Source organism: Syngnathoides biaculeatus, chromosome 23 (genome assembly GCF_019802595.1).
Source record: "Syngnathoides biaculeatus isolate LvHL_M chromosome 23, ASM1980259v1, whole genome shotgun sequence".
Lineage (NCBI taxonomy): Eukaryota > Metazoa > Chordata > Actinopteri > Syngnathiformes > Syngnathidae > Syngnathoides > Syngnathoides biaculeatus.
Window position 1 is genome coordinate 11,536,194 of NC_084662.1, and position 27,172 is coordinate 11,563,365.

General features: G+C 47.1%; 1 protein-coding gene across 10 annotated transcripts in view; it reads right to left on the reverse strand.

Annotated features, from left to right (window-relative positions):
* The window catches only part of syne1a (spectrin repeat containing, nuclear envelope 1a), a 139,952-nt gene that overhangs the window by 61,780 nt on the left and 51,000 nt on the right, over positions 1–27,172 (reverse strand). For 8 of the 10 annotated variants that reach the window (XM_061811975.1, XM_061811982.1, XM_061811974.1 and 5 more), the window contains 30 exons: positions 26,945–27,098; positions 26,142–26,773; positions 25,442–25,621; positions 24,518–24,671; positions 24,217–24,375; positions 23,289–23,459; positions 23,109–23,210; positions 22,814–23,017; positions 22,505–22,712; positions 21,791–21,906; positions 21,363–21,568; positions 21,136–21,297; positions 20,785–21,064; positions 20,471–20,643; positions 19,939–20,248; positions 19,688–19,852; positions 18,778–19,137; positions 16,775–16,911; positions 13,285–13,462; positions 9,716–9,898; positions 7,227–7,370; positions 5,641–5,796; positions 4,923–5,087; positions 4,667–4,839; positions 4,269–4,422; positions 3,120–3,263; positions 2,860–3,024; positions 2,268–2,585; positions 2,023–2,178; positions 358–528 (listed from right to left, as the gene is read on the reverse strand). In XM_061811975.1, coding sequence (XP_061667959.1) covers positions 358–528; positions 2,023–2,178; positions 2,268–2,585; positions 2,860–3,024; positions 3,120–3,263; positions 4,269–4,422; positions 4,667–4,839; positions 4,923–5,087; positions 5,641–5,796; positions 7,227–7,370; positions 9,716–9,898; positions 13,285–13,462; positions 16,775–16,911; positions 18,778–19,137; positions 19,688–19,852; positions 19,939–20,248; positions 20,471–20,643; positions 20,785–21,064; positions 21,136–21,297; positions 21,363–21,568; positions 21,791–21,906; positions 22,505–22,712; positions 22,814–23,017; positions 23,109–23,210; positions 23,289–23,459; positions 24,217–24,375; positions 24,518–24,671; positions 25,442–25,621; positions 26,142–26,773; positions 26,945–27,098 — 5,980 coding nt within the window. Of the gene's footprint in view, positions 1–357; positions 529–2,022; positions 2,179–2,267; positions 2,586–2,859; positions 3,025–3,119; positions 3,264–4,268; positions 4,423–4,666; positions 4,840–4,922; positions 5,088–5,640; positions 5,797–7,226; positions 7,371–9,715; positions 9,899–10,486; positions 10,505–13,284; positions 13,463–16,774; positions 16,912–17,057; positions 17,203–18,777; positions 19,138–19,687; positions 19,853–19,938; positions 20,249–20,470; positions 20,644–20,784; positions 21,065–21,135; positions 21,298–21,362; positions 21,569–21,790; positions 21,907–22,504; positions 22,713–22,813; positions 23,018–23,108; positions 23,211–23,288; positions 23,460–24,216; positions 24,376–24,517; positions 24,672–25,441; positions 25,622–26,141; positions 26,774–26,944; positions 27,099–27,172 lie in introns of those variants that run through there. The other 2 variants (XM_061811980.1, XM_061811981.1) reach the window with 2 other exon arrangements.

Consider the following 27,172-nt stretch of genomic DNA (forward strand, 5'->3'; position numbering starts at 1 on the left):
ATCGAGACAAAAAGTTGCACTTTTAGAGTGTCCAATTAATGTTGCAAGTTTTTGGGATGTGGGAGGAAACCGGAGTGCCCGGAGAAAACCCACGTAGGCGCCAGGACAACATGCAAACTCCACACAGGTGGGACCGGGATCGAACCCGGCTCCTCAGAACTGTGAGGCCAACGCTTTACCAGCTGATCCACCGTGCCGCCCGGTATATGTATAATACAATTAAAATAAAGGAATATTAAATCAGGGGGAGGAACCACGCCTCACACTCATATGAATGTGTAAGATAAAAGGGCAGGTGTTAATGAAGGTCCAGCCCCCGCGTGCACACGTGCACCGTTCATTCGAGCGGCACAGTACCTCCAATTTCTTCAGCTTTTTCTCGAGCGTGTTGCGGTCCAGAGGCTCCGAAGCGTCAGTCGCTTCCGTGAAGCTTTCCTGGGTGGAGCCGAGCCACTCGGTGAAGGACACGCAAAGGTTCTCGGCCGCCTGTATGCTCGTCAGCTCCTCCTGCAGCTGCTTGATGGTCTCCTGTCACCGAACGCGAACACTTCAGGAATCAATACGGTTGCGTCAACATTCGCCGTACTTAACATAAATTCATTTATGCATGAATCTGTCATCATTTTAAGGCATCTTTTTGTTGATCCTGCTATGTTGTGCTTTCTATTTCCCATGCAATTGTCAACAACGGCAGCCTCCGAGTTGTTTCTGTTCAGTGTTTGTAAGACTCAAAGGCCTCGCTCTCCTTTGAAAGTCGTGCCCCGGCGGGCCGTAACCACCGAGGACCAAAAGCACTGTGAGCAGCCATCAAAACAGAAAATATTCTCCCCCCCCCCCCCGTCTTTCATCTGCAGAAGGGAGTGAGTCGGGGAGGGTCGGGGGCCGCATTATCCACTTGACTGAGATTTTGAGTCAATACCGCCGTGAGGATAAAGAGGGTTTCTTTGCAGCTTTGACACATTATTCACTCCATGTCCAAAATCCTGCGGTGAGGAGGCTCCAATTAGCTGATACCGCTGAGTGCACACCTTTCCTGAGAGGGAGGTAACGGCCCCCTCGCCCCCACCCCACTTCACGTGGCGTAATTACTCGGGGGGGCGTAGCATCACAGGGATGTCATGGGTTGTGCGCGCGTGAAGCCGACCGAAGCTGTGGTAAGTTTTGGGAAAGGGGCCGTCACCGAAGGTGTAAAAATCAATGCGGCGTGAGGATCGCTTTTCCGCGCGCCGCGCTGCCCGCGAAATTGTCTCTTTGGGCCTGCAATAGATGAGCCCCATCGATTTTTTTTTTTTTCCTCCCTTTAAAGACCCCCCAAAAATGGAGCAGACAACAAAATGGAGAGGCTGGATCAGAGGACACAGACTGCTTCAATGGTTCACTTTAGACAAAGTCCAAACACCCCGTGGAATAAAGTCCACGGTGAGAGAAGAAATGTGCAATAAACAAAATGCTATCTATCTATCTATCTATCTATCTATCTATCTATCTATCTATCTATCTATCTATCTATCTATCTATCTATCTATCTATCTATCTATCTATCTATCTATCTATCTATCTATCTATCATCTATCTATCTATCTATCTATCTATCTATCTATCTATCTATCTATCTATCTATCTATCTATCTATCTATCTTTACGTATATATACAGTATAGTGTGTGTGTGTTTTACCGCTCTACTGGTTTCATATCTATCTACATTTGCAACGAGTTTTTGATGAATCAATACACTTGTGGAATTGCACAAAGGTCAAACGACTTTCATTGTATTGATATGAGATAAGCAGATTTTCTCCATTGGAACATTGAATTCATTAAAAAAATACAAGGCTAAAAAGTAAGCAAGTTAGTCAAATTAATATTAACAAGATGCCTCATGAGGTATAAGACAATATCTGGATGTAAAATTAATTTCCAAGCTGTTATAATATACGAGTATATGTATTTTTGAATGATCTGAATTTATTGGACGTCATGACTTCATCCGCAATTCCATCAAAACCAAATCCCATCATCACCTGTATGCTGAGCAGCAGCGCGTGGTAGCGTGCAGCGAGCTGGGTTGCCGTGACGCTAACGCGACCGCTGACGTGGCTTTCTTCCAAAGCCTGCTGGGCCAGAGAGGCGAGGCCGTCCACTTGGTCTTGCCGCGTCAGCACCGCGTCAAGACACAACTGTTCACACAAGCAACATAGCGGCGCTTTGAAATCTTTGCAATGTGATCGCCTCTTCAATGGAGGATGCGAGAACTTCAAATTTGAACCTTGAGTCTCTTCAGCTGGGTCTCCTTAGTGCTTCGGTCTGACCTCCGGTGACTCCTCAAGTCAGCCTCCTTCTCCATCTCCTCGAGCCAGCGAGCCAAGGTGAGGAACTTCTGGCTCATCTCTCTCAGTCTGGTCAAGGTGGAGTTCAGCTGGGTCTGGGTCTCCTCCAGGTGGGCCCGGTAGGCCCCCCAGTCCCGCCGCGCCGTGTCCAGGGCTCGGTCCTCGATCTGGGGTACGCCCCACGGGATGACCCGCTCTCTGCTGGTCAGCACTGACGACAGCAACGACTGGCCGTCCGCGCAGCGCTCCTGTTGAACCTACGAGAAATAGAAGAGAGGGAAAATGTTACTTTTATGCATGCACTTTTCGTGTGTCTGTTCAAGTTTGTGTTTAATAAGTGTTATTAAGCAGATATTAATTAGTTGAAAGCACCTGGGAGGAGTAAAACTGGAAAAACAGTCACTCTATGTAACATTTTCACCCATCGCAGGTGGGTCTGAAATGTATCCCCCGTAACGTTGAAGTGTCGAAGTTTTAACAATTTAAAAAAAAAATGTACGGAGAGGGGTTTTCAATATTCAGTATGAATACCTGAAGCTGTTTCAGCGTGCGCTCAAGTGTCTCCACGTCTCCTTCGGGGTGGGACAGCGATACCAGAGTGGATTGCTCCCGCTCCAGCCAGTCTTCGAACACGTGCAGCCCTTGCTGATACTCCTGGTGGATCAGAACCAGCCCCTCGGCCTTATTGACTGCATTCTGTAAAAAAAAAAAAAAAAAAAAAAAAAATACAATAGGATGTGATTTTTCCAGATTACAAAAGCAGTGGAAAGAAAAGAAAGACCTTGTCCTACCTTGGCCTTTTCTTCCAGGGTGGTGTATCTGCTCCGGAGCTGCTTCACTTCCTGCTGCGTGCTGCAGTGGTCCGCCATGTTGGCCCCCTTTGTTGCTATGGTCTCCAGAGGACAACTGTGACTCAGCACTTCTTCATACAGAAGCTGGAATGAACATGGACACCGACACCCCCGAGTGCCCCCGGGTTAGAAATGCCGTATATAGAACAACGGGTTGTGAATGTGAGGCAGTTTCCAGCCGATGGATGCGGTAACACAAAAACGCAGCTGAAATTCTCAGTTGCGAACTCAGAAAATTATTCATATCCAAAAGGAAAAAATACATATGGGACTAAATATATTACACATTCATATATCAATATACAACAATAATTGTTGTGTATTTCTGCAGCTGTTTATTATGTATTTTTTACATTACTGTATGTATTTATACCGTAATTCCCGGCCTTCAGAGCGCACCTGGTTATAAGCCTCACCCAGTACATTTGTAAAGGAAATACCATTTGGTACATACATACGCCGCAGCCGTGTAAAAGCCGCAAGTGCCCACATTGAAACACGAGATATTTACAAAGACGGTACACAGAGAGTTTAACGCGAGCGCCGCCGGGCCAACAGGGCCGGTTAAAAAAAAAATAATAATAATAGTAAAAATCACTGAGACACACCACTAACACGCGAGTGCAGCACTAAGGGTAAAAGTCACTTCCTCGGCACATATATTCCACCGGTCTCACTCTTACCTTTTCCGGTCGAGTGCCCCCTTGCGGCCATTACAAAAAAAAAAAAAAAAAAAAAAAGCATAACCGCATAAACCGCAGGGTTGAAAGCGTGTGAAAAAAAGGCGTGGCTCATAGACCGGAAATTACGGTAAAAAGTTGAAAAAAAATTCATATTTTGTAACATAGACATATCATATATATCCTATATATAGGCTAATGTGTTTTACTTAAATAATGATTATTATATTCATTATCAAACAGTCTTTCTGATTCATCGGCAGAATTTAAGAGGGTTCTGTCATGTGTTGTGGCTCAAATAAACATGATTCCTGATCCTATATCAAAGGATAGAAAAAGTAAACATATAAGTATTATTTTTTTTACAATGGCAGCTATTGTACTTTGTACTGACTATATTTGTTAGTACCTTGGTCTTTCCCAGGTTCGCGGTCTTGTCTCTCATCTCCGAGTACTGCCTGTCCGAGCAGCTCAGCGTTTCGTCGACGCGGTCCATCCAGAGCACGAACTGGCCCACGTCTTCCTGGTAGCTGGTCCACTGTGACAAGGCGCCTTCCAGCTGGCTGTTGATGACCAAAAAGTGATGTTAAAGCAGTAGAGTGAAGTCGCGTTCATCACTCGGGATAAATTCCAGACCCAGACAATTGGCGACTGTGGCTTTCCATTTTCACATGCGAGGGCATTTTTTTTAAGTAAGGATACTACAAAAAAAATCTCCAAACTACAACAAACGCACAAAAACTGGTGCCGCAGTATAGTGGGGGAACACTCTAACTGGTATGCGAAACTAGTCAACGGGCCCACGACCTTTTGCACTTGATAGAAGCAGAGAGCAGCGAGTCCCAGGAATCCTTGAGGTCCTGGATCTGTTTGCGGATCACCGGGACGCCCTCGGCCGACGTGTTCCTCTGAACGGCTTCGCCCCTGGTGAGCAGCATCTTCAGTTGGATCTCCCGCTCTTGGCGGGCGGCGAGCAGGGCCTGCACGCGAGGAGAAAACAATCAATCGAATGAAAAGGCCTCCTTTCATGTTTTTAAGGGGCTTTTATCTGAGCCGTGGCGACCTCAAGCTGCAGCATCCTGTCCTCGAGCACGGCTTTATCGGAGGTGGTGGAGGCGCAGGTGGCGAGGACCCTCTTGGCCTCGCACACCCATTCTTGGAGCTCTTTGAGACCCTCAGAGAAGAGGCGATGCTCGCCGACCACACGCTCAATCCTCGAGGCCTTGTCCTGGGGAGGAGGGCGCAGAAATTAAACGTAATGCAGTTGTGTTGCTTTTCCTCTCCAAAAGACCTCCTCGGCTCCCGTACCTACCACCCAAATGCGATTCATTTTGTCTGCAGTTATCATTCATACGTACTTAATTTGTGCATAATTGTACAGTAGAGCAAAGCATAGCTGCAACAACAATCGACTATTTTAAACAATTCCTTAACCAATTAAAAAATAAACATTCTTAAAGCACCGCTTGTCCTGTTAGTAAATTGCGAGCCATCGCAGTCTTTCTACGCTCAATCCAATTCATCACACATCGTACGTGATACATTCGACGCATTTTTTTAATAAGGGCTCAAAAAAAGGTCACCTGCTGCCACATTGTCACATTTCACACGTCTGACATTTTAGGCTCAAGCTAACACGGCCTATGGCCTTCCTTGTGCTGATCAGGCTCCAGTCACAAAGACCTTTTTCGGAGACGGCGTTCAGGGATTCCGAGACAAATTACCCGAGAGGAAAGTACACACGACAAAAGAAAATGAGCAAGAAATTGACAACGCGTTACCTTTGTCAAGTTGCTGAGAGCCAAGTACTGCGCAGACAGCTGGGACACTCGGTGGACGAAGCCCTTGCCGGCGGCCTGACCTTCCCAGAGACCGTGAGCTCGCTCCCTGAGGCGCCCCAGTTCCGCATCGCGACCCGCCAGCTCTTCCAGGACGCTCTGATGCCCGGTTCCGAGGCGCGGGAGGAGAGAACACATTAACACGGTTTTCCGACGGCGCTTGTCCTCGTGACCTACGCGCTGTCCCAGCTGAGTCTGGGAGAGAGGCGGGCTACACCCGGGATCACTTAAAAAAATAAAATAAAATAAATCCCACATCAGACACTCTTCTAACAAATGTAAAAAGTCTTCCCAGAAGAGTTGCACATCTTATAGCTGCCAAGGGGATTTTTGATTTGTGCGTGACGTTTTGATGTTTTAATCCAGAGACAACTTTAATGAAAATGAATATTGTGAAGGCAAGGATGAAACGGGCTTCGGACCGCGCGTATTGTATTGCACTTCAGGTGCCGAGGGGAAACACGGAATTGCTTGGCGGGCCAGACAAAAGGCGACAAGAGTAAACAACCCAAAAATATCAACAGCGATAGCTCGGCGAAGGGCTTGATATATTTTCCCCCCTCCTTTGTCAGTTTTGCCTTTTTAACGCTTCTCAGCGCTCCACCCCCTCCGCTTTTCTGTGTCTCTGCCAGACATGACAGATTCTGTTATTGCTTGCGAGAAAGAAAAAAAAAAGGCTTTTGACAGAAGGGGATTTAATTAGATTCCCTGACTTTGCCTCTGACTATTATGTCAAGCCGCTGCTCTATTTTGATCCAGTGGTGCTCAACAAATGTAATTAGGTCTTCTCCCCCCCCCACTCCATCTGATTTCAGATTACACTTTAGGGAGACTTCTCTGATGGGGAGAAGGGGGGGGGGGCTACAACGATTTGGTGTCCTTGAAAAAGTAGCTCATTGGTCCATTTAGGGGGAATCACAAGGAACAATAGAACTTCAATCAGAGCAGCTGGCAGATGTTGTTTTTACATTATTGCTGATCTTAAAATGCAGCATCTATTGAGGTAAACATGCATGACCAAAATAATACGCAGCATTTTCGGCATGTTGTAGGTGTGCGCTTGAGCAGGGCAGATCTTTGAATTCCGAACTTGTTTTTCTTTTTAGTATTAATTGTTTTGCATCACAAAGATCCATCCACTTTCCTTGCCGCTTATCCTCACAAGGGCCGCGGGACGTGCTGGAGCCTATCCCAGCTGTCAACGGGCAGGAGGCGGGGTACGCCCTAAACTGGTTGCCGGCCAATCGCAGGGCACATGGAGACAAACAGTCGCACTCACAATCCCACCTAGGGGAAATTTAGAGTGCCCGATTAATGTTGGATGTTTTTGGGATGTGCGAGGAAAACGGAGTGCCCGGAAAAAACCCACGCACATGCAAACTCCACACAGGCGGGTCCAGGATCGAACCCGGGACCTCAGAACTGTGAGGCCAACGCTTTCCAGCCGCTCCATCGTGCCACCCATGACAAAGATGTGAACCAAAATATTGGGAATCAAACACGCGAGCATTTCAAGAAGAGGCAATCACCTGCAGTTTGCCGAGCTCCTGTTTCTTAGCCGAGAGGTCGTGGAGCCGGGCGCTGCTCTCCTGAACTCTGACCTCGGCGCCGTTGAGCCACTCCTGCAGGGGCTCGGCGCTGGTTTCGAACGCTGTCATCTGACAGAGCAGGTCCTGCGCATTCAGTTGATCAGACGCGAGAGCAGAGCATGAACAATACCACAGTGCAAAATTTCAACGGTTTGGGCAAGTGTGTTGTTGGAAGTGTTTCGAAAATCAATCAAACGCCCTTTTATATAAAAATAAATAAATAAACAAAGAATATGCCTGGACTCTGGTCAAAAGCCAAACCACATATTTAGCATACCACATTGCTTGTTCGGACACGTATCCAAGCAGTAGAGATTTTTGGGTGTTTCCACTGGTTCCCACAAAATCTGGTGAGTACCTGCATCGCTTTTTTTTTTTGGCACATTTCTGTTCCTGCACCCGGCACCTCAAGACTGGATCGAGCTCAGCCAGCGTGTTGATTGGTTGACATGGAGCATGGTCGCTTGCGCGTGACAATGGAATGAGGAGAAAACAAAACACGGCTTTCCCCAAAACAAAGCCTTTGTTCCTCTTATATAACAAGCCAAGAAGAATAAAGAACAGCACATGTTGGACGTTCGCCACTGTTGTGCTTTGTTGCTCCTTTCATTTGGAGCTGCTATTTCCCCTTTGATCTTTCTTTTACCTTCTTCAAATCGTATTTCACACCGTGTCAGAATGTATTAATTTTCCCCGTTACGGGTTTCTTACTTTTATTGATTCCTCCTCATTCAATTCTATCGAGCTCAATGACGCCGCTTCCTGGTATTTTTTTTTTTAAATCTTCCGACGGGCAGAGATTTATATCGCCAGGAGCTGTAAAAGCGTGTGTGCATGAGTGTGTTTGTTTGTGTGTCTATTAACTGTAGCTTTTTTTTTTTTTTTTTTTTTCCTGAGGAAAGCACTTGTTAGTGAAAAGTGCCCCATAAATAAAGCTTGATTGATTTGATTGGCTGATTCATTGGTCAAGGGAAGATGGCTGCGTCACTAAGATGTCCCGTTATTTAAAGGAGTGTTTCTTTTGCAAGTGTAGCAAAGAAATATTTACAATATCAAGGAAATCCTGATTAAAATGTGTACGACCTACACCAGGGGTGCCCAGACTTTTTTACCTCAAGATCTACTTTTCAAACATGCTGCCTCTCGCGAGCTACCGATGACGAGAGGGGTGGGGGTGGTGGTGATGATCATGATGCTCCCAAACCGTTTTAAGGTTAATGTTATGTTGCCTCCTGTATTTAAAATAGAGAAATTAGCTTTTTGTGCACTGTATGGTTTGTGCTTTCATCCTGGATCAGGCTGTGCCAAGGTGGAATTTGAAAATGACACACCATCTCATCCTACACCTTCTACTTTGGCTTTAGACTAGACCTTTCCCACTTGGAAAAGAAAAAATCTCGTCCACTTTTTCTTCGATTATTCACATACTTGAACAGTCATTGGATCTTAAAACCAAAGCATTTCTTTTTTAACTTTCTCCATTAATATCGAAAGTAAACATAAGCAACATGTCTAACTCGTCTTTGCTCTACGTTGCCCAGACTGTGGACGCTTTCATTATAAAACACATTGATGGGCTACGTATGTACCGTAACATTTGTAATTAGGAATGTATGTCTTTAAGAGTGCGGGGGGTGTAAGGTGAACTATGAAAAAGAGTGTGGCGGAGCAGCGGTCGTTGTTAGAGAAAGTTCCGTGCGCTGCCTAAAAGAAACCAGTGGCTTCTTCGTTTCATTTTTTACAGTACATATTTGACTTGTGCCATTGGATGTAACAACCAGTGATCCCTCACTCATTGAATGACATTGCAAAAGGCAACAAACTGAATAGCTGTGTGTTATACTTTTAATTTTCATTGGATTTATTAATTTTTTTGCGCGCAACGCAGAATATCTAGGAAGAGATTGCATCAGCGGTGCACAATCGCGCACGTGCGCAGTTTAGAGGGAACATTGGTTGACGTTTTTTTTTTTTTTTTTTTTTGGAAAGCCGTCCAGAAATCGACCAAGAGTGGTCGCATTGAGCACCCCTGGCCTACACTATATGGATATAGACACACATAGTGAAATACTTGACGATTTTACTCACTAAAATTCACAATATCAAGAAATTTGAATATTACATAAGAAAGAAAATGACTTTAGGTAGGAATCGGCCCTCTGAAAATTACTGTGCTGTATTTGATAAATTTGTGAATAAATGAGTTTCTCTTTTGGATTTGAACTTTGGAAATCAACTATTGTAGTATATTGAAACGCATCAAAAGCGCTATTCATCAACTGCCAACCCACACATTTTATTCCAAACAAACCCTTTGGGCATATTCCGGGAGTCCACAAACTGACAAACACAAGCCGACTGCAGGGTTTTGCACCATCTGGCGCAAACACGGCTTCGTAATTGCAAACAAAGGCCGAGCGCAGACCCACCTTGAGCGCATCCTCCCTCAGTTGAAGGTTATTCATCAAGCTCTTCCAGTCGTCTCTGGCGTTTGCCACCTTGGCCTTGATCCCTTCAAGCCGCTCCTTGGACACCACCGCCATGAGCAGCTCCCCGCCGGTTCCCACCGTACTCAGTCTGGCCTGGCCGTGCTCCCTGTCACTCAAGAACTCCTGAGGGGGCGAGTGCAAAACAAAGACAAAAGGAGCCGTTGGACACGCACACCGAAGAGGTCTTCAAGCGGTGATTCCAAAACTTTTTGGGGCGTCCCTCCCCCCACCTCCCCTGCACTTTGCAAACAAACAAAAAGTGGCACATTTACCGAGCTGAAAATCCATCCCTGAAATGGTTTACAATTTCCGATAGATGCCGCAAAATGACGGCAGGGCCCCACCCCGCTGTATGGGCTGACTAAATGAAGCTCCTCTATTCACTGCAACTTAGTTGCGAGTAATACTTTTGACATTGGAACGTCGCTATTCGCAGGAGAAACTGAGCAAGCCCAACGGCAAATAGAAAAAAAATCTGGCAATAAGTGATGCTTCCTTATCGCGCACACACATGCAGTCTTGTTTTTGTCTTCTAACTTCTTGCCCCCCCCAACACACACACACGCAAAACACCCCACCACCACCACCACCAGCCGTCGTGCCCACCCCCCTCCCTCCTACCTGATCATGACTCATGAAAAATACCGGGGCTGAAATAAAACAAGCAAGGGATCGCGCGTGAAAAAAAAGTGATTAAGCAGGAGTTCATACCATTGTCCAAGCTGCTTATCCTCACAAGGGTTGCGGGAAAGCTGGAGCCTATCCCAGCTAGCTTCGGGCGAAAGGCGGCCCGCACCCTGAACCGGTCGCCAGTCTGAGAGGGAATCGATCCCGCGTGTGTATCACTACACCATCAGTGACTTTAAGCAAAGAATAAAGAATATGTTGCCCCCAAAAGTCAGCAAACAGGTAAATTTGCGAATGGTGAACTGCAACTGTGCAGGGTCCACTGTACTGTCTGAATATTAGGGCGCTGCCCTGAGCACAAAAACATTTTTTGGAGGGGGGGGGGGCTTCAAACTCGTTTTTACAGTGCGTTTGAAAAGTGTGCCTGAATTTGTTTAAAGTGCGTGGATTAGGTAAATATTATATGTTTTAACTCAGGCTTTTAAGATTGCAGATACTCCCCCCATGGCAAGGATTCATTGTACAGTATTTGCCTTCCATTGCCGTGGCTGAGACTAATTCAACACAATCTGGGCACGCACGTGACGGACAGACTGTTTGTCCGGGAGTCTCACTTTTAGACTGTCAGATGCGGCAATTAGGCCGACTTATTATGGATTCCCTACGCGTGGGTGTGAGGTGGGGCTTGACCGGCGTGGGCAGACAAGAGAAGTCAAGTGTTCTTTCTCTCTTTTTTTTTTTTTTAATTTAAACATACAGTAGTTCCTTCATGCACACACACACATAGACGTACACAAAACGCCCCCCCCCCTTAGACGATGACAGCAGCGCAGCAGGGACCACTCCACCATCTGTGCAGCCAGCGCGTCTCACACACACACACGCAGTCTTGTTTTTGTCTTCTAACTTCTCGCTTTCTTACCTCCCTCCGCCCTTTGCTAGTGCAAATGTACACCACCAATTAAGGGTGACGCACTGTGACACCCTCCACAAAACACCCCCGCCCTCACCACCACCACCACCAGCCGTCGTACGCACCCCTCCCACGCCGGCCCTCCTGGAGGTCGGCCATGCGGAAACATTGTTCCACATTCCTCACCAGGTCAATGATAAATAAAACATGGCTCTCTCTCTTTCTCCGCCGCCATCCACTGGGTGACATTCCCTCTCATCCGGACTTCAAAAAAAAAAAAAAAATTCTGAAATAAGATGCTCGCTTCCTTGAAATCCTCGGCAACAATACGACAAAAAACAGAAGACGCCGCTCATGTAAATTTTTGTGATTGTTATTATCACGTAACGGGCTGCTGATAGATCGCTCCAACTTTCTTGTTGTGACAGACACAGCAAGGTAATTAGGAGGGAGGTAATTACCGAGAATACCGGGACATCTACCTTCACGGACAACAACCTGCCTCGTCGCCAGGGGCCCTGGGGTACTCCAGAAAAGCTGCCAGGACGCGAACACCTGCCAGCTTCTCAGAGGAAAAACAGCAAAAGAGGACGCTCACAGAGGCGCTTCCAAAAAAAAGAGCATCCCTCTTGGCCATGTCCTTACTTTCTCTGTATTAAGCTTAAACCTCAAATTTCAAAACAAACAACAACAAAAAAAAACTCTTTTCCAACAATCGCGTCACACTCTGGGTTTTTACATGATTAGGATGTATGACATATACACAATAAGGCAAGTAGATTAATGTGGTATTGAGTGCCTGCTTTTTAATGAGACGGGACATTTTGGGACTATCATTTCATTATTTGGCATCTGCAAGTGCACGCGTAACGAGAAGCGCAATGCAATTTTGGCACAAGTTGCTTCAAAGATTGATGCAAACAAGTTATTCTAGCAAATAAGAACGACTCAGTGGAGCAAAAAGGTAGCAGATACGCTTGGATATCATCGCTGTCCAATAAAAACATGAACAGCAAAGCCCCGCAAGAGAAGAAACTCGGCTAACTGCCCGCCCGCCCGCTCCCAGTTTAAAACTGCCTACACTTATTCAATTGTTTAAAATATAAAACTCACACAAGCGCTTACATATCATGTCAAATTTGTTGTATAACCCATCCATCCATTTTATTTTGCCGCTTATCCTCACGAGGGTTGCGGGGAGTGCTGGAGCCTGTCCCAGCTGTCAACGGCCAGGAGGCGGGGCACACCCTGAACTGGTTGGCAGCCAATCGCAGGGCACATCGCGACAAACAGCCGCACTCACAAATACACCTATGGGCAATTTAGAGTGTATAATTAATGTTGCATGTTTTTGGAATGTGGGAGGAAACTGGAGTGCCCGGAGGACACCCACGCAGGAACGGCGAAAACATGCAAACTCCACACAGGCAGCGCCGGGATTGAACCCGCGTCCTCATATCTGTGAGGCCAACACGTTACCAGCTGAGCCACCATTCCACCCTTGTAGAATGTTACTCTTAAAAACTGCTCACTTGATTTTGGAAAAATGCACTAGGAGTGCGCATGTACTGTACATGCAGTGAAGACTCTCCATAACTTCCACTAACCCAGGCTAAAAGTTAGCCGCCCCCCCTCCCCAAAAAAAAAATGCAAAGCTTGTTTCTCTGTCGAGATGTCAATACACTTCCTTGACACCAATGTCCTAATATGCAAGGGCTTGTGGGACTTTAGAAAACATTACAGAAGGAGCGCCTAAAAAAATGTAAATAGGTTGAGTTTTCACCAAATTGCTGAGGGTAAGTTTTGGGCTTGTTTTTATATTAAAAGAAAAAATGGATTTTCCTACATTTCATGTAAAAAGAAGAAAAAAAACCTCACCAGACGAGGTGTCGAATGTGCGATGTAAACGTGTTTGATCACCACCACGCTAAAACTACAACGTCGAATCCCGCGTGAGGTTTGCCCTTACCTGTATTCTTTGCAGGGCGCCGGAGGTCTCCGCCACGCTCTGCGGCACGTCGAAACATTTGGCGGTGCAGATCTTGCCGTTGACCAACCACTGCTGGAAGTCTCGCAGGGCGGCGCGGAAGCGCTGCTCCAAGAGGCGCTCCTTGTTTTGGCACTCCCTGGACGCGCGAAGACTGAGACTTGCGGCACACACAAAAAAAAAAAAAAAAAAAGGCGACGAGGGAATTTTAATAAATGAACAAAGAGATGTAGAGCAACGCAGATGGCGAGATAGTATAAGACCGGACTGTCTTTACATGATAGAGGAGGGCCTTGTGGTTGGGAGATGAGAAGCACGCAGGTGGAGAGATGGACAAGTGGGTGAAGTGGAAGCAATGGGGCTAAAGAGACCGGGTGGGGGATGGGGGATGGGGACTGGGGGTACGGCATCAGCGTAGGTTGAGAGGCGACATATGAGCGGGGCAAGAGTTCACCCGGGTGATAATATGAGGGATGACAGCATAATGCTGCGGGGGAAAGGGTGACGTAAAGACAACGTGACAGGGATCGTAGCTTTACATGATCAGAGGGCGGGAGGTATTCTTTCAACGGGTAAAACTGCCCCCAGAAAATGATTAACGCAGTTTCCAATTTGTGTTAAACACTCGCCGGCCACAATATTAGGCACGCGTTTTATTGCGATCGCAGATGACGACGCGAGGTAACAGTTTGAAATCCCCCCCCCCACCCCACCTCGAGTGTGGCCTGCAAGCTGGAGAAGAAGACGTTTCCCGCTCATGTATATGCATAAACGGGGAAGGTCGAGGCAAGAGTGGGAGTTTGTTCGAAAACGAGTGAGGGGAGACTCATTATGTATTCAGTAAAGTTGCGCGGGGGAAAGCGCACACGCACACCTGTTTTTTGTGACAAACTGCGCCCGCCTCCAAACAACAGATGCAATCCAGACCGTGCCTCAGATGCCACTTTTTATTATGTGGACCACGTTGCTAAGAGACTTTACTTCATTGTTTGCTTTTTGTCGGTGCTGTTGTCACCTGTTCGTCGTGGAGGACACGTTATGATTTGTATACATTGTACAAGGTTTATGACCTGTCATAAACGTGTCAGCTTATGGTGTTCTAAAAGATATGGCAAACTAAACTTAATTAGTCCCTCGATGGGGACGTTTTAAGCCAGTTCTTCTTTGCCGTACATCCAGTGGACTTTGTCGTCTTTTTTGATTTTTAAACTGTGAAATGATCCCGAATTTTTTGCCATCCTGTCTTTAGCCTCCTCTTTTCTCCAGGCTCGTGCTTATTTCTACGTAAGGGTGCGGTAACATTAGCCTCGTGGAGAAAAATAATCATGCATAATATCCATCCATCCATTATCCAAGCATCTTATCCTCATAAGGGTAACGGGAGAGCTGCAGCCTATCCCGGCTAGTCCCGGGGCAGATATCGACACCATCACTGAGCGTGAATCGACCCCACGCTGCCCGCAGTGACTCTTCATGCATAATAAACAATGCATAATAATCCCATTTTTTTTCCCCTGCTGTAGCCATCTGAGAAACCTTCCAATAATCTGAATTTTTTTCTTTGAGCCATTTTGTTGTCCAGCGAACAGTATTCTGGATACCGAAGAGCGAGTTACAAATGCACATAGACCACCGTTAGCCTCTATGACAGGAGAGACACACAGGCCAAAAGCGAACAAGCACAGATGAGGCAACACGTCGCTTAGCAACTAGTGGCTCCATCAACTTTCACCTTCGTCTGCTTGACACAGGTCACAATATATGGCGGCCACTCACACTCTCACACACACACACACACACACACACGATCATCTAAATCCACAAACACTGCAATGATAAACCTCCACACTCAAGACTTCCACGCTGTTCCTCTTGCCTCTTTTAAAAGATTCATTGTTACGGAAAGAAAGAGGATGTTATACAGCTTCTCATCATGTGCGCCGCACGGCGAGTCATGTGCGGTCCTCCCTCCAGAGCGAACATTTGCACATTTTCGCAGTAAGGCAAATGCGTGCCAAGTGAAAAGAAATCAATATCATCCACTTGTTTTTCGTTCCGATGTTCACGCATGAGGTCAAATAATGTGCACTGTTTAAAAACCAGCACCACATTACAGTAAGGTTACTCCAGAAAAAAAAAAACAAGTACCGTATTTTCCAACTATAAGGCGCACCTAAAAGCCTTTCATTTTCTCAAAAGCCGACGGTGCGCCTTATATATGGATCAATATAGAGCCTTTAGTGCAGCTCCGTCTCATGGATGCATAACGTAACCCCAGCCTGTACTGTAGCGTCTATTCTGTGCGCCTTATAATGCGGTGCGCCCTGTATATGAATTTTTTTTTTTTTGAATAGGCCATTCATTGAAGGTGCGCCTTATAATGCGGAAAATACGGTGGTTTGGTTAGGTGAAGGAGGCGTGATTGGGAGAGAAGACCTCCATTTGTATAAATGCTAAATACACTGATGTCGCTCCCGCGTTACAATGGCACGTGCGACTCTCAAATGAACAGGTTCTACATCAGGGGTCACCAACACCAACGGGCGAATGGTAGCCCGCGAGGACCATATAAGGCGTCCGCAAGGTATGCTCGAAAAATACCATAGGCCACAAATTGTTACTATTATTATTGATTTAAATTCTGAATCTGACTGGCTTACGTGAATTAAAATTTTAAAATGCCTGTAATGTCATTTACGACAATAAATTAAAAAACGCAAATATTTTATGGACGTGTAATGAACTGAATTTTCCGCAAACATGTCATGTAGCCCTTCATACGATCGGTGCTCACGAAGTAGCCCTCAGCCTTAAAAAGGTTGCTGAGCCCTGTTCTACAAGCTCCTCCCTTCCACCGACTAACAGGACCCTCAATGTGGAGAACGTTGGAAAGTGGCCCAACTTGGGAGTCCGTCTGGAAAAACATCCTTGACAAGGTCAAAACTTTGGAGTTCAAACTGCCGTGAGAGACTTCACGCTATGTAAAGCAAGATTCATGAGTGGCATGTCGAAAACGTTCTAAACCAAAATATACTTGTTGCGTGGTACATCATCATTGGTGGCGTATGAGGAATCAGCAAAACTGTACCACTTGGAACAAATGGGCAAAGCAATAGTGCTCAATGTGTCAGGTTGAGTCTGTAATAAAGCATCACCCACGTAATTAATACGCAATGCATGACGAATTATCGCAAAGCGGTACTGAGGAACTGTGGTGCAGCTTTATAGAAACTGCTGACGCTCGCTATTTCTTCTTGACTGTTTCATCACGACTTTGGTATTCTGTTGAAAATTCCTTTGCAAGAGATGTTGTCTGTTCTTTCTCCCCGCTCTCACGTACACACCAACAACACATGCGTGAACTTCCTCGCCCCCAGCCTCAACCTTGAAATGCACGCGCGCAGTGTGCAAAAAGTCATCTTGAAATATATGGACAGCAAGTCGCGGAAAAAAAAATAAAATCCCTTCTCACCTGTTGTGTTGCTTGATGAGCGCAGTGACGCGGTCGGACTGGGAGCCCAAGTCTCTGGAGTACTGCACCAGCTCGTTGAGTTGACCCTTCAACTTCTCTGCCATCGGCTCCACGCTTTGCAGGCCCTCCAGTATCTCCTAAACCGCACCAAAAAAAAACAAACAAAAAAAAAAAACGACAGGCCAGCTGGCTAAGCGCGTGTGCGCGCGGGCACGACACCCGTCAATAAGTGCCTTCACATTCCTTATTCACGCCAGGGCTCGAGTCTCACACACATACTCACAGTGCAGCCCGTACAAAAGCATGTCTGTTCTTCAAGGCGCGAGGAAGAGGCAGGAAGGAGGTGAGCGCAACGTCCTCCCGCTCTCCTCGGCGCGCCTCACACGCTGCGCTCGGCCGATCATAAAATCCCGTCCCGTGAAATATGCGCAGCCTCCCTCACGCTCTGACGTACGACCAATAAACATCCCTCCCGCTCCCTCTTCCGTCTCCTATCCCACCGCTGATTCCCTCTAACACGTTTTACTCCTCCTCGCTCTGCCTCTCTCACGCTCTCTCCCGGTGGAATTCGGCCGTTAGCCGGCGCAGATGCGGGACTGCTTCAAAAAAAACAGAGGCCGGAGGAGGCGAGAACGTCGGAGCCGCTGACTCCTCCTCTGCGCCGCGCTTTTGACAGCATGGCCGAGGAGGCTCGCGGGGGGCAGCGCGAGGGGCGGGTGTTAACGCCGCGGCGGGGAGGGAGACGTCGAATTGTAAACATCCGGTAAGCGGCACACCGAGGCAGACCAGAGGAGGTCATCGACGTTTCAAACAACTTTCCGAATAAAATAAAATCATCCCGATGCAGATTAAGGAATCCAGATCATGATCCAAAGCAAATCATTTGGTCCCTGGGGCACACCAAATGTAATCCAAAACTATTCACCAACTTATTAAACTGGCTCCAGTTTCCCGATCCTTGTCCAACGCACGATCATAATCAAAAACAATTTCTGTCACACGCAAAGTGATCTAAAAAGAATCTGTCCTTGGATGATACTGAAACTAGACACCCAATTGTTTACGTATCTGTTCAGAAATGTTAAGCGGTACAGTATTTTCCAACATACTAAAATAAAAGTAGAGTCTCGAGTCCCATTCCTAATCTATTTTGAAAACTCACTCACTTTTCCACCCGTACCAAGGTTTTTCCCCTAAACCAGTTGAAATGTATTTATGCTTTTGTTCCAAAAGTGATGCAGATCCGGATCATGACCAAACGTCAATCAATATATTCGCACAAATTTTATATGAATCTGTTCATCAATTGGTTAAATGTTTTCCCCCTGCATTCTTTCTCCAAATTGTGAACAAAAACATATTACATGTCATCAAATGCCTTCCAAAATCAAAAAATGTTTTTAGTCATGCCGCCATAATAATGATGCTAATAACAAAACAATCCTATCTTGGCCACCAAAATGAAATAGTTTCTTCCTTCGCCCATCCCTCACCCTGACACAAAGTGTTCAGCTAATCCTGCGACGACAATCAAAACTGTCAATGGCAGCATAAGGTCCTTGGCAGAGGTGAACTTGTTGGGGGGGGGGGGCGATGGGGAGAAAATGAGCAAGAGTGATTGGATTGTAGCTGTCACTGGCTGCTTGTTTCAGTAAAGCTGATTTACAGACTAATGTGCTTTTTTCCCCCCGATTGACAAAAGGAGAGAATAATTGCAAATGGGGGAAAGCAGAGTGCTTTGTGTTGAGTGTGTGTAGGTGTGTGAGCGTGTAGGCTTTCTGCGTCCTGTGTCTGTGTGTGTGCATGTATTCCACTAAACAATCCTGATAACCTTTACCCAATTTCATGCAGCTTCCCCAACGCAAATCACAGTTTTATCGTCATTTCAATACAAACACGTGAACAATATGCAATTATTGCAAACTGCTGACATATAATGAATCCGAGTGGTGAGCGGTCAGGGCCGACAAGGCCTTCTCTGTTTATCTTAAGAAAGTCAGTACCTTAGCCAGTTGCCATCCCGTCACCGCCTCGTCACCATTGCACTGCCCCTCGGCTCTCGTCAGCTCCTGGCTCCACCCCCTGAGTCGACGATCCAGGTCTTTCAAATCGTCTTCCAGCTGGGAGGTCAGACGCTCGTATTCCTCCTCGGAGGCGGCGGCGGCAGCGAGTGCCCCCTCCAGGGCGTCCCTGGCCCTCAGAGCGGCGCCCTCCCACTGCTCCAGCGCCTGGGACAGCGCCCCCAGCTGCCGGTCCATGGCTTCGCAGCCCCCCGCCGCCGTGTGCTCCGCCGCGGACGTCGCGGTCCGTCGCACGACGCCGAGGCGCTCGCGGCCCTCGAGGAGTCGACACTCCACGCGCTCCTGAGGATTGGGCGGAGGAAAGAGTTGCTCAGGAAACCGTGGCTGTGGAAACTAAACCTGAGGATGGGCGGCAATACTATTTCAAGTATCTCGTCTTCTGTGCGTGCTTGTGTGTGTGTGTGTGTGAGATTGTTTGCATTGTTCACACCAGGGCTCCTCAAACACTAATTTATTACGTGATAATTAGGATCCTAGCGTGAAAATTAAAATGTAAATCAATTTCCCTGTTTGGCTAAATAACATACGGCGCTCCCTTACCTTTATTCACGAGCTCATAAACCAACTTTATGAGTGAAATGCGCCTCAGGAGGAATTTTTTTAATGTATGACAGTAGAACTAACTGTGCTGCAGGCACTTAAATTTCCTGCATATTTTGGAAATGGATGGATGTTGTCCTCGTTAAGAGGCTATTAATAAACCAGGACTCAACAATCACTTACCATATTAATTGAGTTTTTGACAAATTTTGTTTTATTTCTACACGTGGTTGTATACAAACAAACAAATACTCATAAAGCATGTATTTTTCAGAGTACAAGGACATCTCACCCTCACTTCATGTAGTTTCTTCTGGATGGAGGGGGAGTCTCCAGATGCATCTGACCAATGGTGTAGCTCCTCCCCTGCGCTCATCAGCCAATCAGTGAGCTCCCGGACAGCCTCCAAGTATTGCTGGTGTTCCAGCACAATCCTCTGCGCCAGGCGTACTTTCTCCTAGGAAAAAAAAAAAAAAAACACAAAAATTGTCCATGTGATGTTTTCGGTGACATGAAGTAGTGACGACGCAACGTCCTCCGCACCTCCACCAAAGCTGCCAGCTCGTCGAAGTGCACCTGCAGCTGCGTTCGGGCGCCGTGGTTAAAAGCGGCGTCGCCCGTCTTCTTGAAGAGTTCCCTGGCTTTTTCCTCCAGACTGGACAAGGCCAACTGGTGGTCGTCCATGTCGGCCAGCAGGGCTCGCAGTCTCTCCAGCTGGGAGGCCTTCTCCCTCGGCCCCGCCTGTGGGGCGAGGGAGGCTCGCACCTCCCGCTCCACGGCCTCCATCCAGCGTCGGAGTTGGGTCGCGTTCTCCACGTACCCGGCCCACTGCGACACGGTCCATTCGAGACGACTGATGGAAGGAGAACAGCGTTAAGGTTTTTTGATGAACCTAAGCGTGTGCGTGGTTTTGGGAAGTCGGAGGGAACCAGTACAAACCCCGCACGTGAGGTCACCTGTTTTAACATTACTTTATAAATGAACCACGCCACATTTAAGTCAACATTCAGTGTTCCAATGCGGTCTGTAATCGCATACACGTGGGCTGAAAGTGAGTTCAAACGGGCCTTGGTACCTGTGGCAGCTCATGGCAGTCACCAGCAGCGTGGCCCAGGCATCCTCCACCTCCTGAAGCTGGGAGTGCACCGCTTCCTGTCCGGCGGCGCCGGAGCTGCGCAGGGCCATCTCTCCCTTGCCCATCGCCATATTCAGTTTGACCTCGCCCTCTCCTTTCAAAAGCAGGATATCCTGTGCAAATAAACACGGCCAGGTTGAAAGCATTTGTATCGGTGTTCTAATACCGGGCAAGTTAAGACAGTGAAGAAACAGCGCCCCCGAGTGTTGAATAGGTTCAATGGCACCTACTTCGCCCATTGCTCCCCCACCTACCTGCACGGTATCCAGTCTCTGCTCCAACTGCTCCTTGGTGCCCATTGTGCTATCAGCTGTCCCCAGTTTCTCCTGAACCTCCTCTAACCAGGCCCAAAGCCCCTGCAGGGTCTCCCCAAAGGCCTGGTTTTCCTGGCAGCCTCGCAGCCTCACCCTAGCGGCATTAAGCAGAGCCTGGTGCTCCATCTGGAGCCGTCCCGCCGCACGGACCTCTCCGCCGGACCCCCGTCCCGCTTCAGACAAGGTCTGGGCGTCCTGGATGATACGCTCAATATCCTCTCTAAAGGAGAACATTAATATGTGACTACTTAACAGCTGATCAAGGGAAACTTACGAAATAAATGCTAATACCGTCTGGCTAAAAGCTCCTTCTGGAGGTTTTCCACCCTGTCCAGTTCCTCTTTGGTGTCTTGGGCACCTTGTTGGCTGTCTGCCTTAACAACAGACTCCCTGCTGAGGCTGAGCTCCATCTCCCGAAGCCATTGTCTGACATTTTCTACAGCGTCATCAAAACTACAGAGGAGAGCAGTTGAGAATTAATTAATTTGGCTCCACTGAAAATCAGTTTTGTCGCTTACCTTTTGAGGAGATGAATGTTCTCCTCCAGGTCTTGTAGGCTCTGGGAGCAGTCGTGCAGGAAGCTCGTCCACCCTCCCTGGCAGGTGGAGAGGCGCTCCTGGAGCTGCGTCGCTTCGGCTTTTGCCAGGTGGAGGTGGAGTCTCTCCGCCTCCGCACAAATCCGAGAGAGACGCCCCTGGCCTTCTGACGTCCACTCTGTTGACGACTGAAAATGTAGTCGGGAAGGGAAGAGACATTATTTGAACTACCTTGTAAAAAAAAATCTACTCTATCTGAGGCACCACACAGCCTCAAGAGTATAATAAATATTACAGGTAAAGCTCTGTGGTCTGGATTAAAGAACAGAGCACGTCCCAGTGGGACCGTGGACCATACTTTTGCCCAACAGCATCAACAGAAAGGAAATAACACAATCTCTATGTAGTACCTTCTTCAGTCTTTGCAAGTTTGCTGTGAGGATCCCAACATCTCCTGACTGGTTTGAGCATTCTTTCAACTCCGACTTCAATCCCGACAGCCAGGAGTGGAATTCCTGGAAAAGCTCTGCTTGAGGGGGACGACAAAAATAACAAACACAAACAGATGAAAGGCGCCGCTGTAATAACTCCGCCGTATTCGAAAAGTGAGGGAACGGGAAGGGTAAAGCATGGCGCTGACGCAGATGGGAGGGGAAGGCGTGCTAACACGCAGTTGCCCCGGCAACCAGACCCAAATGACTCCCCCGAGAACAAATGTGACAAGAGCAAGATCACTCGGCTAGGCACAGGTGTGTGTCAGAGCAGAGAGTGCACTTGTGTGCCAGGCAATGATTGTCGATGGAGTCTGGAGCCTCTTAAGTGTGCTCTGGGGTCAAATCAACACTAAATTTGATGCTAATCTCTAATGTCAACAGACAACACGGCTTAGGTAAGATTAACTGGTCGATTAAACCCTCTTAGCACCATCATAATGGATATATGTATTAAAACGTCTGCTCTTTTTCGTTAATAATTGTATCAAGCACGCAAGCCGCGGTGTCACCGGTGAGCGCTGCCGTTTTAAAAGGGTAAAGCGCTGAATTTATCACAGCTAGACGATTACTTTCAAAGGTTGCAGTGCGTTAAAGGTCTAGAATGAATTGTGGGTCGGTGGTCTCTCTCACGGTGGAAGTGGAGGTGCAGCGCGTCCTCCAGGTTGCCCCTGGCCTTGGCGCAGCGCTGCGCGACGGCCTCGGTGCGCCGGGCGACGGCTGCGAGGTCGGCTGAGAGGCGGGGGAGCTCCGGGGAGGGATGCGACCTGCACAGGGCGCTCAGGGCCTCTCGGGCTGAGTCCACGTCTGCCCTCTGCTGCTCAACGACACCCTGCAGACCCTGTGCGACCACAAAGACACAATAACATACAGTGGACACCCGTTTATCGCTGGGAACAGTGTAATGTTCTATGATAAATAATCTATGATAAGGTAGCATGCCTTAAGAGACCCAATGGCTTCAGAGGAGGCGGCTTCATCAAGACTCGATAAGGATGCCTCGACTTTTTCAAGCCGCTCGGTCGTCGTGGAAATTAGGTCCTCCACACGCTGCTTCTGGAATGTGAAGTGGGTCAGAGATTGTTTGGCCTGGTTGAACACCTCCTGAGCGTGGACCAGCTTCTTCCTCAGCTCGGACTCCAGGACCTAATTTGAGAGAAGACGACGGACGAATGAATTCACCAGTCCGCCTTGTGTAGCTTTTGATCCATTTACAGAATAATATCAGCGCATTCACCTGCATTTGTAAGGGAGTTTCCTCCAGTTTTGTGTGCTCCTTGAGCTCCCCAACTCTCCCGTGCAGCGCGTCCAGCAACTGCTCCCTCTTCTCCATTTCAGCCTGTACATGAAAGTGAATAAATCTGAAAATAACACCCGCTATACACTCTTCAACATGACATTTATAGTAGGAATTGACCTCAAAGGCGACGAGGTGGCCCTCGGTTTCGTTGTCGCTCAGGTTGGTGAGTTCAGCGATGGCGGTGGCGACGGTCCATTGGTTCATGTCCTGCTCCATCAGCTTGAGATCGTCCCAGAGGGTCACACAGTAGCCTAATCTTTCAGTGTTGGTTTGAATTTTCTCAGAAACCTGAGGGAAACAGAATAGAACAATTAAGAAGTTAATACCAGCTTTTGTAATAAGAAGAGCCTCAGTGTTTGCTAAGCAGCAATAACAACACGTATACCGCGAAATGAATGTCAGTCAAAAATAAACATAAATATTCCGGTTAAGGCTAAAACTTTAGATTAAAAAAAAAAATCTCAATTTGTTCCAATTAGCACCCCAATGCGGATATATGTTTTACAGCTTTATCGATTTGATGAATTTCAACATGATAGGTGAGAGAGACGGCGACGCAAGACAACATGTCAGGACTTGTTCGTATTTCAGGCTTATTAGCCGTGACAGCTGAGCACAAAAGTCCAACAAAAGAAAATAACGCGCTATAGTGAGGGAGTTCTTATTTTATTTTGAGGTACAGTGTTGAAATATTTCATGGAAGTGCATTTTTAAGATCGTATTGTATAGATTGTAGCCTAAAGCTGGGGCACACCGTGGCCTGATCATGGACCATTCAAAGGGCACATGTACAAAAACAAACATTCAGTCACATTCCCACCTAGGGACAATTCAAAGTCATGATTGAAGGCTTGGAGTGTAGGAGGAAGCCAGAGTTTCCGGAACAAAGTCCACCCAAGCCCCGGGACAACATGTAAACATTACACAGAAAGGCCAACCTTAGGACCGCCAGGTGCTAACCTCTCGTCTACCGTGGCGCAATAATACGAATATACTTGATTTTAAATCTTGTTTGAATTGATTAAAGGCAATTCTTGTTACTTGCCTCGATCCACTGGGCCCTGAACCCCACCATATCTCCGTGGATGAGGCTTGTGTCGCAGTCGGGAACGTGATCCAGTTCTCTCTGCAGGTCCTCCACTGTCCTGATGAGCTTGTCCATGTCCTCCTGCTTTTCTCTGAGCTCACCCAGCAGCTTCTCGTGCTACAACAACGACAAAAACACCAAAACTGTAACCACAGATCTCCCACTGAAGGGACTGTGACTCGTTTATCAAGTAAAACAGAGGTCAAACTACATTTTCTATCAGAACAAGGTTGCTGGTTCAGGACTAAGCAGTTCTCACCCGTGAGAAGGACCTCCTGGCCTCTTGAGCGTTGTGGTTGTGGTCGGGCAGGTTGTGAGCGAGCGCCTGGGCTTTCGCCACAGAACCACTGAGGATGGACCTCAACTGATGGTAACGGCGCAGGAGGTCGAGTATCCCTCGACTCTGTTCCCGACTAACAGAGCGAAGACAAAAAGCTTTAATTAACGAAAACAGCGGACTACTTAGGGTGAAGAGTTGATGCGGAACTGAAATGCTGTGCAATTAATTGAAATGTAACAAATGAAAAAAGCTGAATTTTAGTAGTTAATATATTGCTACAATGCAAAAATAGTTGACATAGACCCTGAAGAACAAAGGCACGAAGACCATTTGATAATGACGTGACATCATGCACTGTGTTCGAGTAGAGAAACTGTTAACATGTTAACAGTTGGTATGCTAACATACAGTATCGATTGATATCCACCTGAATGAATAAACAGTTCAGATCAATTGATAATGATTTGATATTGTTCCCTTTAGTCAGGAAGGCAACGATTTCTAATGAAAATATGTCGAATCATAGCATGTCGCATGATAGCAGCGTTAGCATCAAAGTCGCTTAAGCCGATCAATCAGGATTTTACATCTTATCCTTTTATTTTGCCAGTTTTCAAGTAATATTTCCATTGAGAATTTATCAAATGCTAATAGGGCAATAATTGCTATGCTCAGCTATATCACCATAGCAGCTCGAATAGAGAAACCGCTAAGGCAGATTGATAAAGTGGTTATATCTTACCCTGTACAGGTGCTGTTTCAAATTAAAAACTCAGAAAAACACATGCTAACATATAGCAACTTAGCAACCTGTAGAGCGATAGTTATGATCGCTTGATGAGGACTTTACAAGCTCTCAAGCGGTCGCACTATAAGACGGTGACTCTTGAATTTAAGACTGACCTTTTGGTGATCAGAGTCATGACGTAGTCCCAGGCAGCCTTGACCACGTTAACATCTCTCAGGGCTTCCCCTGCCCGCTCAGTGTCCCTCTGGGCCAGCTGCTTCCCGTTCTCCTCGAACCACTGCTGGGACTGATGGAGGGACTGGAGCTCATCCTCCAGCTGGCCCAAGTACCAAAGCCTGGGAGACAGTGATAATATAGTGCAGTGATTGTACTATATCAAACTAAATCAAATCAAGCTAAAAGTTACCCCTTACATGCATTTGTTATTGTTGATATTGTTATATGTGTGCAATAATTATTTGCTGGGCTGAGGTTGGTATTTTCAAATTAATTTAATAAAACTCTTGACTGTGGCTCGTGTTTTAAAAGGTACTCAGCGATGTTCCTTTTTTTTAATGAGCAAAAGAGCCAACTCGACCTTTTGTGAATCATTGCGTCCACATTTAAATCCATTAACCTATGAAGTTGACTGCATTAGCGATGTGCAGTTGATAGCTCTACACTGCCTTTGAAAGAAAATGCTCAATGTACTGAATGTACAACAAACAAGGAACTGTATCTGAGCTGTAGCGAGGGATTACTGTACAGTAAACTCCATTCATCGCAAGGGATGCATATATTCCAGAACCACCCGCAAGAGGTGAAAATCCACAATCTAAAGACCAGCATTGCTATCACGTAAAATATCAAGTTTACCTGTTTTTAAATGCTTGCGTCGAGCTCTCTTTGAGCCCCTGTTGTCTTGTTCGATACTGCAAGGTCTCCAGATTCTTCATTATCTCCACCTTCTTCCCCCTGAATGAGCTCCACATTGCCCTGAGGGCGTCTGCTTCACTCTGCTTCCATCCCAAACCGCTTTGTGCCTCCTCCAGGGATGTGACGAGGGCCACGGCCAGCGCCCTGCAGGTGGTTCTCCCGCCCGCGTCTTTGGAGGCGCGCAACTGAAGGCGGGCCTTGCTCAGCTGTCCGTCCAACCCCACGGCCTCAGCCTCAAGGTGGGCCGCGTCCTTCGTGACCTCCCCTATCAGGAGGCGGAGTTCTTCTGCCTGGAGTGGATCCCAGCTCCCTTTCCTCACCAGGGCCTCGTGAAACTGGCCGATCACCCCCGCTGCCGCGTCACGCTTCTCCAGGAAGGCATTTAGCCCGTCCAGGCACTTTTCACGGAGAAGCAGCAGACGTTCACATTCAGCGAAGGGTTGCAGGCAATCTTCTCTCCAGGCCTGCAGCTGCTGCTTCGCTTCTGGGGTGGAGAGTGGAAGCAGGGCAGACTCTCTTTGTTGGAGAGCCTCTCTCAGTGACGAATGAGCCTTTAACTGGGAGTCGTGCTCCTGGAATAAGAATATTTAACATTTCCATGAGGAGGACCACGAGGTACAGTGGAACCTATGCGGTTGACGCAAATCTATCAATCTTCCGTTTGGTTCATATTTCCACCGCGTTAAGCCAGTGTGAGAAATCATATCTGTTACAGATAAAAGTGACGACAACAAATGTCTCACCTTGAGCTCTGTGAATGCGCCGTCGATATCAGTAGCATCAATTTGAAGAGAGCCTCTCAAGACGGTTGGGAATTCATCGCTCTTTTGGCTCAGTGTCAGAAGAGCTTCGGTGAAAAGGTTCAATTGCGACAACCGACACTCCAGCTGCTCTCGTCTTGAAAAACAACAACAATAATAATAAAGTTTGACATAGAAGGCCCTGATTTGTAGCCTTCAATGTCATGTTTT